The sequence below is a fragment of the Eumetopias jubatus genome, unplaced genomic scaffold (assembly GCF_037043125.1).
Source record: "Eumetopias jubatus isolate StellerSeaLion01/CBP00866 unplaced genomic scaffold, mEumJub1_p1.0 scaffold_12, whole genome shotgun sequence".
In the NCBI taxonomy this organism is placed as follows: Eukaryota; Metazoa; Chordata; class Mammalia; order Carnivora; family Otariidae; genus Eumetopias; species Eumetopias jubatus.
Genome location: NW_028274818.1, coordinates 75,313,418 through 75,331,969, shown reverse-complemented (window position 1 = coordinate 75,331,969; position 18,552 = coordinate 75,313,418). Strand labels below are relative to the sequence as shown.

Sequence of the window (18,552 nt, the reverse complement as noted above, 5' to 3'; positions counted from 1 at the left end):
CAGGCAGGAAACAAAGCTATCTAGGCTCCTAGAACATGACTCACTTTATCATTGACTCTTTCCTGCTTCCATTGTTACAGAATGATTTTTAAAATATATTTTTAAATTAGAATAAAAATAGGAAAACTTTTGTCATAATTTAAAGAACAAGCTCTGAGCTCTTAGTTCACTATAAGAGAAACCCGCACACGTCTTCTTCATAGGAATGGTACTTTCAGAAAGGGGTGCCCTCAGTCCCCCATGGGTTCGTAAAATCACCTGCATCATCAGCATCACCTAGGGGATTTGTTCAACACAGAATGCTAGGTCCCACTCCCAAAGTTTCGGACTGATCCCGAGTCTGGGATGGAGTTGAGAACTTGCATTTTCAACAAGTTCTCGTGTTGTCAGGGGACCACACTTTGAGAAACACTGGAGGAGAGCCAGTCCTTCAAACCTCAAGGCTGTGAGTTCTTGCCTTCCTAAAACTGGAGGTTTTCAAAGCCCGTGAGACTTTAAGAATCCACTGGGGAGAATTGACATGGGATGCCTTCAAAGGCTCCACCCCAAAAGAGTGTGACTCAGCTGGTCGAAATTTGCATTTCTGATCAGCAACCCAGGTGACTGTCCTGCTCTGGATGTACTTTGATTAATCCAGGCCCAAGGGCATCTTCACATCTTTAGGGAAAAAAAGTAAAAATGGCTGAATATACCTGGTTTGAGTACTTCTGTGGGCAAAGGGGAAGAGCTTATTTACCTCTTATCATTTCTATTTTGTACATCGACAGATTTTGCCTTTCCTTTGTAGCATTTTGAACACAAAGAATAACTTCCCAGTCCTAACTATTCTGTCCAACTCTCTGGAGGTGGGCTGGTAAAGAAGGTACAGATCACCAACAGCATAATCCTAGCAAGGCCACTCTTGGTTTCCCATCCAAAAGAAGGCCTACCCATCCCTGCCCTACTATTATGGACTGAAGTGTATATACTCCACATTCATACATACATTGAAGTCCTAACTCCCAGTACAGGATGTGACTGTATTTGGAGACAGGATCTTTAGAGAGCTAATTAGGTTAAAGTTAGGCCATGAGGGTAGACCCTGATTCCATGTGACTGATGTCCTTATAAGAAGAGTAAATTACAACAGAGACACAGAGGGAAGACCATGTGAGGACTCGGGGAGTTGACAGCTGTCTACAAGTCAAGGAGAGAGGCCTCTGAAGAAACCAACCCTGCCAACCCCTTGATCTTGGACTTCCAGCCTCCAGAACTGTGAGACCATACATTTCTGTTGTATAAGCCCCACCAGCCTGTGGTGCTTTGTCATGGCAGCCCAAACAGACTAATATACCCACCTGCCTCCTAATGAGCTCTGCCCTGCGGATCAGTGAGGCACTGTACTACATGAGGGTCATATAGGCACCAAACTTCTGTTAGATATAGAGGTCTGGGAGGTTGCTGTGTGCTACTCCCTGCCCATGGAGGTTACTGCTTCCAATGGACACATTTATCCAAAGCCCTCTTGGGTTGAGGATGCTTTTTGTGGTTACACATTTTTGAACATAGACTGGCATTGAGCTAATCCATATAAGAATATTTTCACAGCTAATACTTAACGCTTTTATACATGCCTGTAAGATGAGCCTCTCTGAAGGGTTATGGTCGAGCGTTAAATACAGAAGTATTTCCATAGAGGCACAGAGGCTGCAGAAAAATGTTGGATGTATATTTAATTCTTATAAAGTGAATCATGTTTTAATTGTGCCGGGGGATTTCCATATTTAAAGGAGCCCTGAAGTAAATCTGTATAGAGTGTAGAGAATCTTTCACTCCAATTTATGCTGCAAGTTTTGACTTTCATAATTAAGAGAAATACATGATTTTGTGTTTTTTTTTCTTTTCACTTTTCTTTTTGACATACTTTCAGACTATACAAAAAAAGTTGCAGGAATACTACAAAGAATCTCTATACAAAGTTTTCCCTGATTATTTGTTGTTTAAAAAATGTAATGACTTGGGCGCCTGGGTGGCTCAGTTGGTTAAGCGACTGCCTTCAGCTCAGGTCATGATCCTGGAGTCCGGGGATCGAGTCCTGCATCGGGCTCCCTGCTCAGCAGGGAGTCTGCTTCTCCCTCTGACCCTCCCCCCTCTCATGTGCTCTATCTCTCATTCTCTCTCTCAAATAAATAAATAAAATCTTCAAAAAAAATGTAATGACTTACTTGGAACCACTCTTATTCTCCTGCCTCCAAAATTCAACTAATAGTGATTTTTACAGAAAATACTCAGTTGACTCAATATGATACTAAACACATCAACAGTAATGATTCCAAAAATGGCTTACTAATTACCCAAAAACCACCAAGCAAACCCATTCACTGTTTAATTTGGATTATCCCCTACTCTTAACCCTGTAAGACAGGTACTATCTTTACATCTGTATAATAGATGTGGATCTTGAGACAGAGAGAGTTTTAGAATCTTGCCCAAGGTCACACAGATAGAAATCTTATGGTGCTGAATGCAGATCAAACCAAACAGATCCCTGGGACCCAAGGATTGAAGGCTAATCTTCCAAATCAGGTGTAGGCAAACTACAGGCTTTCTGCCAAATCCAGCCTACCACTTTTTTTGTATGGCCTGTGATCTAAGAATGTTTTTTACATTTTTATCTGGTTGAAAAACAATCTATTGAAGACTAATATTTGGTGACAAAGTGAAAAATCACATAAAATTCAAATTTCAGTATCTATAAAGAGTTATTGGAACAGAGCCACACTTGTTCATTTACGTATTATTTATGACTGCTTTTATGCTGCAAGACAGAGCTGACTATTTACAACAGAGACCTTATTGTCCACAAAGGCTAAAATATTCACTGTCTGGACCTTTACAGAAAAGGTTTGCTGACCCATGTTCTAATGTTCCTTTTCTGTTTGGAAGACACTAATAGTGATTGTCAGAACAACATTAGCCCCTCCCTGGGAAGCTGTGACGAATTATTTCAGAGGGTATCATTTTATTAATACTTGCTAAAATTTGTTTCATTTTTTTTGTTAAAAACAACCAAAAAAATTAAAGCCATGTTCTTTGAATGCTTGCCAAAAATTTATTTCTAATTCATTGTTGTTCAAGATAATAAAACAACTAGAAAAAATTGTCCCATAAGGTATTTGTGGAAGGGAAGCAATTTAACTACAACAAAAACCATGGAAATACGTTTTATCTCCATCAGGGTTGTGGCTATTAGTATTTAGGTAAGGGATACCCTAGAGCTTTTGTTTCTAAAATTCTAATAGGCACTGAATTACTTGGGGACCCTTCTAAAATGAATATTCTCATTTGGTAGGCCTGGGGTGGGGCATGAGAATCTGCATTTCCAATTAGCTTCCAGGGGATGCCCATGCTGCCAACAATAGTAAAATGCTAGGGACTACATAAAGAACGTCAAGTTACAGCTAATATTAATGGGAGGGACCATTAAGATGCCACTGAGTTTCAGGTACTGAACCAGGTACGCTGTACACACATTATGATTTTTTTTCTTATCAAACACACAAGGAAAATAAGGCCCAGAGAGAGAAAAATATGAGACAAAACTGAAATCTGAGCCAGCTTGGTATGACTCCAAAGCTCAGACTCACGGAGCTACATCGGCTTATTTATGGTGATACTTGGTCTTGATGTGTTTAAACATCCTCTCCAACCGTGGAGCGATAAATATCCACCAACCAACCCCATTTGCACTAAGCCACCTCGAACACTTCCTCAGTTGCCTTCTGGCTGGAAACGCCTGGCTCTTCCAGACTAAGGATGTTGGCTAGAACTCATGATCACGTTTAAGAATCTGTGATAGGGTTTTAAATCCCACCAAGGAAGCCTCTGGGCAGGATGTAGCTTCTATAGGTAAGAAAATCCCACTTGCAAGATCGCACTAAGGCAGGAAGGAAACACAGAGAGAGGAAAAATAGGGAACTCTCAAGGCCTGACAGTGCAGCTGAAAAAGTATGGGTTTAGGGAATTTTACCCTTAGTTTTATGTTCTGACCTCAGTGACAGTAAGTTTCTTTGACCTTGGGCAAGTCAGTTAAGGTCCCAGACTTGGCTTTCACATCTGTAAGATGGGGACCAAAAAAAAAAAAAAAAAAAAAAATCTACTTCACTGAGAATTGCTGTAGGGATCATATCTGTTACATGGAAGGGGTTGACAATTTGTAGGTTATAAGTGATCTCAGTAATAATAATAATAATGGGCTATTAACTATTATTATTTTTTTGAATCTCAAAATACAGCACTGGAGGGATTTATTTTGTTCCATTGTTCCTTGAAGAGCTAATGGATGGCTGCCGAACTGCTGGGTTTGGCCATGTCCTGGACAGAACGCTAACCATAACAGATTTAATGGAGAACATTTTAAGATTGGGAATTAATTGTCAACATTTAAACTGGGGAGGTTTAATGTCACAAGACCGATGTCTAGCTTCTCTTGAGGAATCAGGGGATGGGGCCACATGGGTTTGGGTCTGCATTCCCATGTGGTAGGGCCATGCAGGATGACAGGGAGAGGGCGCTCCTCCCTATAACTGAGATGGGTCCCTTCCCACTGCACATTTATCTCCCAGCTCAGAAAGGTATTTTCGTCTGCAAATTATGAGAAATGGGAAAAAAAAATAGAAATTGTGTTTTAACTAAAATCTGTGGAGTTTACAAGTCTCTGCAAAGAACCCAGAATGCCTTCCTCCCTCTCTCTCTTCTTCCTAGGGACAAGAACCCCTAAGATACTGCAAGAGTCCAAAAATCCCTCCTGACAGGCTTCCCTTGGGCCCCCTCTTCTATTTCACTTGCTAGTACGGAGCTGTATTTTAGGAGGTACTAGAAATATTTGTGGAATGGGGGTAGTTTCATCTTGAGTCCCCTTCCATATCCCAGATTAGGTTTAAACCCCTGACCCCACTCTTTTGGTAAGAGCAGAAAATATACTTCAACTCTGAATTTCCCAAAGAGTAATCAGATATATTTGTTTAAACATGCTTCCCACACCACACACACACACACACACACACACACACACACACACACACACACCCGTGGGATGAAAGCAAAAGAATATTTCAGCTGGTGAAAATGGTTTTCAAAAATGACAGGGAATTAATACAGAAGGTTTCAGTCTTTACAATATCGTGTATATCAAACAAATACTAGAAACACACAAATAGACTCTCTTTTTTTTCCAGAGGAAATATCAGTGATATTGGGGTGTTCATGTTTTTAAAATGATACTGGGTTTAATACCATGATAAGTGTACATCAATTAACCTTTGCGTCAGGTTTAAATGTGCAACCTATTAACTAATTTAATCTCCTCCAAAAAACAAAAAACAAAAAAACACCCTTTGGCATTATTCTCTGAGTAATCCTTGTTTAGTTTCCATAATGGTATACTCTTTAATGAAAAACTCATTAGAATGTAGCATACGGCCTAATTAATTCTGGCTGATTCTTTTGGTGTGAACAGCTAATGCAGATGCTGGGTTCCATTTTCCACTGGCTTTATTAATTTTTCATAAACCAATATTTCGACTGTAATGGGTTGTAACAGGTCCACAGAAGTTCTAGAAATGCATTAACTGTCACCAATGTAGTTAATTTAAGTAGGATTCTGCTATTTGTGTGTTGCTTCTTCTACACTACATTTTTAAAAGACAGCTTCATTTGATACTTGGAGAAGTACCTACATATAATTAACATCCAAGGTATTAAATAATATTTGGCCAATTTGTCTTTATTTACACACAACTTAATTGGTTGGGCTAATAACGCTGAACTATAAACTTTGAAAAGAACCCTAAAAGTGGGAAGTACAAGACCGTCCAAGCTAAATGGTTTATAATAGAATGGCGACACAAGTTAAAATATTTTAAAAAATGAAATCATGTCATTTTTAAAGTCTCTGGTAATTTGTTTTCCTAGGAAGAGATCAGGACACAACCAGGAAATGAGTTTGATCATAGCCTTGGTGTTAGGGCACTGGTTTGGTAATCCTGGGGTCCGTCAGGAGTCCGATCTCTCGGATGGGTGAGAAGTTGCTGATTTGGTTTTACCTCTTTCAGTTTTTCAGGACTGGGTTCACATATTTGAAAGAGTTCTCATGATAAGACTAGTATTTGTTTTAAGTGTAGATACGCAAGCTAATTCATTACTGGGTTTTCTTGTTTGTTTTATTTTTTAAGTATATTTTTTTATCAGAGTTTTCAACGGTTGCCTGCCACTCAAAGGATGAAATACAGAACCCTCATTCCTTTATACAGGATTATCAGGTCTTTTGCAACTTATTTCTCAGCTTTTGAGGGAAATCTGATTTTGCCTCAGAAATTTCTATATCCAGTGAAGATCAAGCACCTGTATTTTTTTTTTTTTTTTTTTTTTAGGACTTCTTAATGGATTCTGAAGATAAAGATTGAGAAGCTCCTTTGGACTCCACCAAAGTCCTCCTTACTCACCCCTACAAAGATCTTTCTTCATTTTCTTCCCAGGAGAACTCTTACTTATCCTTTAAAACCCAATTAGTACCCCCTGCTCTTAACACAGAGAGGGTTGTTATTTTTTTAGTGTTCTGGCAGGCACTTTACAGGCCTTCAGCACTGTAACTCTGAGCTAAAGGATGAATTAACAAAAGCCGGGGGTATGTGCAACTTTATACACGGCCTCTCTCTTTGGCCCTTCCTTGATGAACATGATGCGGCAGAATGACAAGCAGCTAATCTCATGGGTTCATTCGGGATTGTGTAATTGCTACCATAGTGCAATGAGAAAAAAACCTCCCCAGGGTGTAAGCTCGTGGCTTTGAGTTCAGCAAATCTGGACTCTCTAAGGCAGGGTCAGCGAAGGAGGGCCGTGACTTTCACAATTTTACACAGCTGGGGATGGGGTGAGGACAACTATTTGATGACCCGTGAAAATTATATGAAATTTAAATGTCTGTGTCCTTAAAGTATTATTGGGACACAGCCGTGCACACTCATTTATGCATTGTCTGTGGTTACTCCTGCATTATAGCGGCAGAGGTGAGTGGTTGGGGGAGATGTTGGCCCACACAGCTGAACCTATTCACGAACTGGCCCTTTACTGAAATGTGCAGACCTCTGCTCGAAGTGAAAAATGCACACAGTTTTTTTCTCTTTAATAACTGACTCCAGCTTGATCTTTTCTCCTGGAACCAACAGACACAGTGGTATGTCTTGTCTTATACCACTTTCGCCCTCCTCCTCACCACTACCATCATGACCACGAATATAGATATATATGTATGTATTTTTTTTTTCCCTGAGCTTGCAATCTTCTTCTTCTGCTTCATCTCCTTCTCCTTCTGCTTCTCCTCCTCCTACTTCTGTTGTGCGGGAAAGGGTTAACTCAGCAGGCCTGGGCTGCTCAAACCCTGCACATTCTTCAGGACTGGCCCTTGGACAGCTCCTGGCAGATGAGTTCCAAACCCTTGGAATATTCTACCTGATAAAACTGTTTTTGGATGCCTGAGGCCTTGGGCCATGCAGTGGCCAGTTTGATAAGATAGTTCACTGTAGCAATGTGATTTACGGTGAATGCCTACTTTGGCTCTTTGGGCTAAGGTTTGAGTAGCTGAGATCACTGACGCGGGGGCTCTGCATCCTTGTGACCACCTCCCAGGAAGCGGACTGACTCCTGTCTGGCAAAACTCTTTGTGTGTGTTGTCAGACACCAACGCGGTAAAGTTAAGCACATCGTATACTTCCACCTGGATGGCACACCCAGAGGCTTCTGCCTGGTTTCTTCTGGATCCCATCTCTTGTGTTCTTCCCCTTTGCTGATTTTTAATCTGTATTGCTTTGTAATAAATCAGAACTGTGACTATAAGAGCCTTTTTGAGTCCCATGAGCACATCCAACCAAACACAGAGACTGAAGATGGTCTTGTGGACCCCCAACACAGCTCTGCAGCATAAAATCAAGCTTTATGCTTTTCCCTTCTGGAGTCAAAAATCACAGAGTAATGCGCAGAAGAGGAAGCATTTGGGCAAATGTCTCTCTTTAAGTTCTTGGATTGCCTTTGATAACTACAGATGCTTCTCCATCTTGAGCTGGAGCTTAAATCCCAACGTCAGCATTATCAACATGTTAAGCCAGATTATTCTTTGTGGTGCGGGCTGTCCTGTGCATTGTTGTGATGTTTTGCATCATCCTTGGCCTCCACTCTTTAGATGCCAGTAGTGAACAACCCCATGCCCCCAAGATGTGACAATGGAAAATGTCTCCAGAAGTTGCCTAATTCCCCTGGGGTATAAAATTACTCCCAGTTAAGAGCCATCAATCCAAGATATTGGATTAACTAACGCATCTGTGTGGAGGTAATTTGTAATAAAATGGAATGGGCTTTGAAATCACAGAGCTTTGGCTTTGGACTCACTCAGCTCTTTAACTTTTGAGGTCAGAACCTTGGGCAAAATAATATCACTAGATTTCTAATTTATCTGAAAAACGAGGAAAATGACACTTATCCTCCAAAGTTATAATCTCTGTAAACATGCAATGATCCCAACACGGAGTCTGACATGCAGCAGGTAATATTACATTTATTTTTATTAATTATTTTTATCCTCTATGACCTCAAGGATATAAGACATGGCAGGCATGTCCTAGTCTAGTCCTACTGAGGAAGCTGCACAGCAAGGTGATGGAAAGCGTGGGCTTTGAGGTTCGAAAAAAGACATTTATATAATAAACCAATTTTTCACATACCAGTCCTGTGATATGAAGGAGGAGATAAACTCTCCAGAAAGCCTTGGTTTCATAATTTCTATAACGAAGAGAATGCTTTAACATTTTTATGAGGATTCGAGGAGATGCAAAGTGTTTTGCACAGTGCCTGGCACAGTCAGTGCCCAGAGTGGCTAATTGTTGCGGATGTTTTGACTTGTTCATGTATGAATGATGGCAGCCCAGAACTTTCCCTATGAAATTGATCCAGAGCCAAATATTCAAACCTTGTCTTCCTCCCATGGTGTGCAGAGGTCGGGGGCTTCTCCTACAAGGGCTGTCTTATCGCTTCCGGCCTTGGGGGAGCTCTCCTTGGTAGACTTTCCATGCAATAGAATGGGAACTAGTTTATCGAGGAAGTGCAGTTTTAGGCACATAATCAACTTCTGATCCTATTTGAAGATCAAAATCCCCCACAGGTTCCATCAAAGCTGAGCTGCATTCCTTCCGTGGGGCAGGGAAGGACACAGATAAAAATTAAGGCCAAATGTGGGCAGGGATGGAGTGAAATCTGATAAGACAGATGGGGAAAGGAGAAGAGAGAAGGAAAGTGAATTGCAACCAAAAGGGGAGGCTAAGGTAAACAGATGTACGAGATAAAGTCTTTGAAGTGGAACATTTCTAGGCTGAAAATCCTTTTGCTTGGGGACTTAAATCTGGACTCTTCTGTTCCAGTTCACTGAAGTGCACTGCATTTGAATCTGGCAGATGTGTAAATTATACAAAACATTGCAGAGCCAAAGGTCACTGTTCATGAGGAGCCATTGCTCTGTGTCTGGTTGAAACTGGTCCTCTGGGTGGACATGGGCAGTGTTAGAGCCACGAGGGGTGCCTGAATATTTGCTGCTTTCAGGGGCTCTGAGTGGTAGCAAGTACCTTGCAGACCCACATTACATTCTTTCAGGATACTAAGGTAGTCACCCCAAACGCATGCTTTGTACCCAGGATTTCGGCACATCATCCGAGGCCAACACAAAGTCTAGGACGGTGGCCAACAAAAGGAAAGCAGCCTGTGTCAGGGACCCCAGTTATCAGAGGTTCTGACAATCTTACTCTTTTTCAGATGCTATTGTATCCAAATTGCAGGAAGGGAATTGGAGAGAAGTCCATCCAAAAGTGTGGCTAAAGGTCATTCTCTTAACTGTAATGGACTCAATGAAGTGAAATGGGGGGAGCGACGGGGAGGGAGACCGACATCTACCTTCCTTTGACTCAATTCTTAGATGAATCATGGTTCACGGCGGCCAAAAGCCCATAGAAAACCAATACCGCTCTACGGGTAATCCAAGGTCAAATACAGCTGCCCTTTCGAGATAAGCAATCACAGAGTGCTACATCCATCCTCTTCATTTTTAAACTTTGTACTGAGATCCCAATCCAGTCTCCCATCACCCAGCCTGGTATCAAGGCCTGTGGTCCGTGGCCAGGTTTTCATCGAGGTGGACATAATCCAGCTGGCCTCAGTCATCACACTGATCTCATGGTTTTATTTTACGTTACAGTCTATAGACTTCTCTTACGCCCATTACCTTACCTGATCCTCCCTATAAGCCCAGGATAACCTAGTTTTAAGAGCCGACCACCTTCATATGTGACTTTGCAGCCAGGCATCCTTCTTTTAGTGCTCCTCCCACCCCTCTGACACCAGAAATGTGTATTTTTAGGAGGAAAATCCAATTAAGGACCCCCTTTTTCTTCCCCGCACTGAAAAAAACCCCACTAATAATAACGTTGCCCGACTACTGTTCATTACCATCTTCAAGGTTTTCAAGTGGACTTAGTCTGCATCTCTCTACTTTTGACTTGAACTGTGTGTTTGTTGTCATCGGGACCTAACTATATCTTAGATCTGCTTGGCTTTGCTAGATCTTTTCCTTTCCCTATTGATCATGACGTGTGGAGTAATTTACCTCAATTCCGATTTTCCTTTGCAGGCGGGGTGCTCTCCATCCACGGAAGTGAGTTATGTGTGTTCGAGTGGTGCATCGAATGAATCTTGTTAAGCTTTGCCGCCTTATAGCCCTACTGATGGAATATTTAATCACAGAAATGAGTTGGCAGATATGATATACAGTGTGGGTGAGCTTTGCAGCCATCTTCCCGGCAACTGAGAAACGGATGGATTTGCCATTTGTCAGTCCCGGGTCGACAACCGTGTATAACCCGTTATTTATTTTCATTTTGTTTTACTTATGTATGAAGATTAAAGGTGTTTGCTTTCAATCAACAGTTTCATTGGCTAGGTATCATGATTCTCCCTAAAAGACACCACTGTTTCCTTTAATCTTTCTATTAGATGGAAATGGAACTTCTCACAATGTAATATTCCATCTCACATATTAGATGGAAATGGAGCCTCCTCATTGAGATTCTTAGAAACACTATTTCTAATGATACTAAGTAACTTGAAGCATACTGCTGGGAACAGATATTTGCAGATACTGTACTTGTATTTATTGCCCTCAATTTTTTAAAAAAAGTCTGAAATGGAATGGTCTTAGACACTGGTTTTGAGATCTACCTGCACATTTCTTTAATTGACTTATCAATCATTTATCTTGAGAATAAGCCCCAAGGAGCCTGAAGATGATTAGATGTAGGCAAAACAATCAATACCATGTAGCTTTGTAGGAAAACACCCACTTGTCTTTGGAGGAGATTTACATGGGTTCATGGGATGTGTTGATTTATGCCTATCTGCTTCTGGAGACTGGTGCTCGGTAAGCATTCTTCCGGGTAGGACTCAGTAAGAGTTCAGAGAAAGCACCCGAAATGAAAGGCCCTTCATAACAGCTTTCTAAATGCTTCCCCTGGAATGTGTGCGTGAGGGAGAGTGTGCGTCATAATTTATCAAAGCAAATTAATACTGTTCAGCTAGTAATTAAAGATCCTCATTAAGAGGTGCTCCTGCCCTCTCCACCCCACCCCACGTTAGCAATAAAAATGCACTCAGGGCGTCAAGAGGTTATATACAAAAATCAATAACCTGCCATTTTATAATTAAAGAGAAAATAAATGTTAGGGAAAAGTCCACTAAATTAGGAAAATTACCTTTAGGAGAGATTGAAAATATTGATTTTAATTTACAAAATATGTGAACTTTTCATGCCCCGTTCTGAGAGACAGTTGGAGGCTGGGTTGTTAATTCTGCATAAGCTTCAGAAAATCAATAATTATACTATGGGAATATTATGATATTTGTCATTAATAGAAAATCTTATATATAGGAGTGCCTAATAAGCCTGGCTTTCTATCTCAGGCAGACACAGGGCTGGCCTGCTAAATATCCACAGCAAATCAATGACAAGGTCTTCATTTCAGCTTTGAGGCATATTCGAAATTGCAAGATAGATCCAGACTATGTTTATAGTTGGGGAAATCCAAGAAGCCCTCAAAATTCTTAATCATGGACATTCAAATGGATGACATTAGTAATTATATTTCCATAGCGAAATGAATACATGCTATGTCCACATTTGCATATATGCACTCCATCCATAAAGGTGTCTTAACTTCCAATTTAAGCTAGCTCAATTCTCAGTGTTTATGGGTCTCCAAATATTTCAAAGGAATTGTTCTGGAGTGTTGGATTGGCAGCATTTCCCTACATTTCTGCATATCATGAACTCTGTTTACCTGCATACACAGATAATTTAGGCAAAAAGAGAAGTCTTCTGATTATTAAGGGTAGCCCACATATTGGCAATATTAACATACATACACAGATTTCTCAAGTAACACCTATTCGTGCCCCGTTTTTTTTAGATTTAAGTTTATTGGGGCATCTCATAGAAATAATTATTTAGTTGTCCAGAATTCTTAAAACTGCCCCCCACAGCCAGTTAACTCGTCTGAATATGGAGGAGGTGGTGGCGGTGGTGGTGGTGGTTGGAAAAATCCAAAATTATTATCTTACTCCTCTTCTTTAATTTGACTGGCTTGGACATAGAGCAGTAGCCCGATCTACCATCATAGGACACAGTCAATAAGAATTACAAATTTTAATATTTATACCCAAAAAAGAAGCAGCATATAACCCAGTTGTAAAGAACACAGGCTCTCAGTTTCAAAATCTAACCAGCTTCTTACCCGCTTGATATCTTAGAGGTTTACTGCTAAGGGACTCTGCGTACCTTAGTTTTCTCATCTGGAGAACTGCCATGAGGATTTAAATACATTAATTTAGGTAAAGTGCTTAGAACCGTGCCTGGCCACAGAGAATACTCGGTAAATATTCATCTTTATTATAACTTATTCTTTCCCGATAGTCCCGTGATCTAACTTCTGCAGCTGGGCTCAGGGCTAATCTGAATGGCTGTTCTAACGTTCTAAAAGTCATGGAGATTAATTTATTCTTATACATACAATCTAGTTTGAATGGTTTCTTCTGTCTTAATGTCCTCTCAAACACCCACAGATATGCATATAGGTTTGAAATCACATGTAAAGGAGAGTTTCTTGGTTGCTCGAGCCAGATGACCAGCAACTATACTGCATGGGACCAGAAACATGTCCTTCCTCTCTCTCTCACAAGTGACACATTTATACCCTACCTCCTCATCAGATGCCTTCTTGCTTCTTGTCCTTGACCCATTATTCTGGGGAGAAACCGTGCACGTAGCCAGGTGCACACACTTGCAGAGAATGTGTCAGCTTGTTTTCTCAGCTACCCCATTTCATCGGGCAGTGCCCCCGGATGCATGAAAGCTGCTGGCTGGCCTCCTGCATGCCCTTTTGAGGGATGTCCTTTCTTTGCAGCTTTGGACAAGGATGTACCCCAGCAATATCTGTGCCCCTAAACAGACTGCCTTACCTCCAATCCCAGAAATTAACTTTCCCCAAACAGGCAAGCTGAGAACAGAAGGTCTAGTCCTCTCGTGTATTAAGAAAAGAATCTCTTAGTTTAGTGGTTTACTCAGAATTCACCACAATCAGTTCTCCGTTAATTTTCCCCTTCTGGCAGAGAGGTGGAACACTAATTTATTTTTATTTGCCCAGAATTTATGTAGGGCTGACTGTGCACCAGTCTTCATATATTAACCCATTTAATTCTAATAAGCACCTGTGAGGTTGTTACTATTATCATCTCCCATTTAACAGATGAAGACACTGAGGCACAGAGAGGTTAAGTAACTTGCCTAGAGTCACACAGCTGGCAAGTAGTGGGAGGGGGGGCAGGATTTGAACCTGGGCTGTCTGAGTACAGTGTTTGCGTTCCTCACTTTGCTAAGTGTCCTCTCAGGAGGTGAGTTCCACCATATAACCATGGAAAGCCTTACAGCAAAGACTTTTCTCCCCCGGAAGAGTCAGCGCAGCTACTTCACGGTCACAGAGTCACTGGACTTAACCCAGGCTTGTAAAAATCACATGCGAAGAACAAACATTGCCTATCTGAAATCCAGACCTTAGCTATCATATTGGGCCTTCCCAGATTTACCACTTTTTTCTTTGTCGAGTTGGTGACTCTGCTAGAGGAGCCATCCGAGTGTCCTGTGTTCCTGTCATACACTAGGGTTGATCCATGATTAGGAAAACGACAGATGGCACCCCAGAAGGGACCAAGAAGGGGTAGGACTTACTGGGAAGAGGTCACTAAGTGAGTGGATCTGGACCAACTGGTCATTTATTTCTCCTTTTTTAAGAGCAAGAGCCCCATCAAAGAAAGAGTTCTTTTCAATCCCCATGTAACAAATCTACTAAAGTTCTAAGGTGTTAAATGCAGTCTTGTTAATGAACAAGGGGCTAACGGGCAGAAGTGACAGGCCAAGCAGAGCCAAAATCACCACTGCTGCTTCTGGGTTACCCTCTCCTAAAATGTGATGAACAAGTTTTCTACACGGATTTCCTGATCAACCGGTAGTTGGCGGGTAGCAGGGAAGGGGTGAGGGGAGAGACCTACCCTGGAAGGCAGAGCAGAGAGAGATGGAATTGCTAAGGAATACTGATTAATAGAGAAAGAAAGACCACTTCATTTTTTTGCTTTTTGTTTTTTGGGGGTTTTTTTTGTTTGTTTTTTTTTTCTTGTTTTCTAAATAATCCTTCTCTTGGCAATTTCAACTCACTGCCACATTATTGGAATAAGTGAGCCAACTCTCTGCTTTGCCAGGAAGAAAGAAAGGTAACCCCACCTGGAAATGTATGGTTAAAAAACACATCCAGGCAGATTGAAATAAAATGGGCATGAACAGCTCTACATTTGTTCAATATGCCCTTGAACAAAGCCTCGATGCTTTTTTGAGGCAAAATCAATGTAAAATGTCATAAGGAGGGCCGTGTGTCCTGCACAGTGTAACACACATACACGATTCCCCTTTATTTTTAAAGGGTTTTAAACACTTTCGGTTTTGCTTTAAAAAAATCCTTCAGAACTTCTTAGGAGAGGGATTTACATGGTTCAAATTATTTTATGAAACCTGTTCTTTACTGGCAGGCAAAACACATTTAAAACAGATGAAAAAGAAGTCATGCAAAGAGGAACTCTTTACCTGCATAGAATTCGGGGCTGTAGACTGCACCCACAACTGGATTCAATTTCCAGCCTTAAAACAAATATACAAAAACATTATTATCACACTTGATTCAACAACTCATATCACTGCAAGTGAACCACAAATCAAATGGGTTGTTGTATTTTTTTATTTTTATTTACAGGCTGTATGGTTTGGGAATGCATAAAAATGATTTGAAACCTATACCTGGAAAAACAGATTTATGCTTTTGATTTGCTGCCAACACAAGTTAATAGTATGGAAACCACTGACCAGCTACAGGTGAACTTTTTGAAAATGATGTGGTAATTAATTTTCTCCCATATCAATATTTTCTTGAACCACCATAATAATTTCAATTTTTGTCTTCTTCCATGGATCACCACTAGATAATCCATCCTATGTCCCTTCATGTTAAGTTCACAAAAATTTGAAAGCTCACATAAGCAGAATTCTTTGCAGCAACATATTCTGATAATTGTCATTCCTAATTATAACCCAGAGAATTCCGAAGTGCTCTTTACATCCCAAAGAAAATGACACTTATCCACTAGAGATTGAGTGTGGAATACATTTCAGCGCATTCAGGAACCATAAAAATTCTTAATCAATGCATGATATCTAAGGTAACTTTCAAACAACCTGTATATAAGATTAACAGAATCCTGTAATTTTCCCAGTGTTCTGGATGGAGCATTTTCTGTAAAATGAATCCTGGCCCTTAGGAACTTTTACTCAAGAAAAGAGCATACAAAAATATTTGCAAATCGAGAAGCTCTGTACATTGCATACCCACTGGGCACCATTTAGGGAACAACCTCCAAAGAATGGTCACGTTTTAAGGTTTGGTGATTATTTCCTGTTCCTGCTGGTAAGTTTTTATGAAAATATCCATTATATGGAATTCCTGAAAGACAAAGAAGGGCAGGCATGCTGCTCTTTGCGGAAGACTTTGTGTCCTTGGGCTAAAGGTCAAACACCAGAGGTCCTTTAATATATGCTTCTGAAAAAAAGCAATGGTAAAAGTTGGGATGCGAGAGAAGGTATTTCTGACTAGGAGAGCTCTTCCCAGAAGGGAGAGGTATGACATCCTCTCATCTGACCTAAATGATGGACCTGTAAGAACAGCCAAGGGGTGGCCACAATCTACTGACCCCTAAGGAAGACAGAGGCTCAATATCTCAATAGATAGGACCCTGGATGAACCAAAGAACTTTCTAGAACTTTCTAAGAATTTTTTGTTTCTAAGAACTTTCATCCAACTTGAATGAGCTAGCTAGTTTACAGCCCCCAAGATGGTCTTAGGATAGGATTTTTCGAACTGCTATGCTTGCATACCTGGGAGGCTTATTAATGGAAATGTCTGGCCCCATTTTAGATCACCAGAAAGAGACATAAAATTCTGAGATGTGTTGTCCCAATGGTTTCTTCACACTGACACCTTCCTCTTTTATATTAACCACATCTTGTCATACAGGAATTTCTATAATGATATAAAAATAAAAATTATCTGGCACATTTCAGAAAATGTGCTTTATGAATGCGGAAAATGACTTCAGTTTGACCAACTAAAATTCTACCATTTCCTAAAAAAAAGAAAATAGCCAATTTCTGGAGATCTGTGGACTAATGTCCACAGATTTATTGAAATTTATTGAAAATAAAGCTTCAGGATTCTCTGGACATATTTAATGTTCTTCCCTAGTCCTCCACAGAAATCTAGAGTTTGTGAACAAATTATATAAGGACCCATATTAAGTGAATAATTAAGTCATGAATTTCTCACTCTTTTTCTTCATCCCTCTGCTCCCCATCTTATACCCTGTTTTACTGGTGGTGGAAACAGGGTCTTTTTGTCACTATTGAAATAAGGTTTTGTTTCCCTTAAATACTTCTTTTTGCACGCAAGACTGGGACGTACCGTTCGCTGAATGTAGACCCACTGATTAATTTTGATGAAACTCTCAAAGACTATAAGTTATACCTATCCATTGATCCATCTATCTGTCCATTGATTGATCTATCCGTCTATCATCATTTATCTCTATCCTCTTTCTCATCTATTCATCTATCTACCTATCTATCAGTAGACCGATCAAAAAAATAAAAAGAATAGATTGATCAGCTCTTGACAAAGTTTACCTGATGTTATTCAGACCTCCAGTGTCTTCCCAGGGTAGGCTACTTAATGCCATTATCTATCTATTTACCAACTACCTGCCAGTTTACCATGTCTATTTATGGAAAACTTTCATTCAATATGTAAACAATACTCTCCCTCATTAAGAGATACATGCTATCTCCTGTCTGCCAGTATTAACTGGCAGACTATCAAAAGGTCATTGATAAGGTCTCCTTCACAAGAAACCAACCTGGAATCTGTGAGCAGCAAAATGAAATGTCATGGGAACATCATTGCAGGTTTTGCCCTGCTCCTTGTCATTGGTCCTTCTTCCTAAACAATGCTGCTTCCACTGTGGGGAAAACAAAGACCTTTCTGATCCACAACACAGGCATGACAACCCAACTTCTTACCTCCCTCCTTCCCTGCAGGCTGCTCCTCACCAAGTCTCCCCAATTCAGCAAATGGCTTCTCTCATCCGCTTGGTTCCTCAAAGTAAAATTCTAGATAAATAATTCCTTGATTCTCCCCTTACCCTCATACCCTATGTATGATCCACTACAAAATCCTATTGGTTAGACTTTGAAAAGACATTTCCATCCACTCCTCTCCGTTGACACCATCCCAGGCCAAGACACTTCTATTTCTCATCTGGATGAGACCACAGCAACAATGCCCTAACACGCTCCATCTCCTCCCATTCCTCCTCTCCTTCCTCCCTTTACCCACTCTGTTCCTAGTGGTCAGGCCCATTTTAAATGAGTGGATCCGATATGCCATTCTGCAAGTCAGAATTCAACAGCTTCCTTCCGAACTTAGAAGAACACAAACTCTAACCTTGACCCACAAGCCCACACAACTTAACCCCTGTCCATTTATTTCATAGCATGGTTCCCTTCTCTCCAAGCTACAGGGGACACTATACTTTTAAATCTTTATAAAACCACCTGAGATCATTGTAGATCAGTGTAGATCATTCTGGATTATATCCACTGCTCCTTGTGCTTAGAGAACTCTCCCCAGCTCCTGACACAGTTGACCTGATATTATGTAGGTCTCCATTGTCTTCCCAGGGCAGACTACTCAATGCCACGTCCTTCCCCTGATTCAATTCCCCGTTTTGTTTTCTGCATGGCTGTTAACACTACCTGGGTTTATCTTTTTTCTTTCT

General features: G+C 40.7%; 1 protein-coding gene across 12 annotated transcripts in view; it reads right to left on the bottom strand.

Annotated features, from left to right (window-relative positions):
• The window catches only part of RBFOX1 (RNA binding fox-1 homolog 1), a 2,047,095-nt gene that overhangs the window by 86,324 nt on the left and 1,942,219 nt on the right, over window positions 1-18,552 (bottom strand). For all 12 annotated transcript variants that reach the window (XM_088016928.1, XM_028117531.2, XM_088016933.1 and 9 more), the window contains one exon: window positions 15,257-15,310. In XM_088016928.1, coding sequence (XP_087873054.1) covers window positions 15,257-15,310 — 54 coding nt within the window. The remainder of the gene's footprint in view (window positions 1-15,256; window positions 15,311-18,552) is intronic.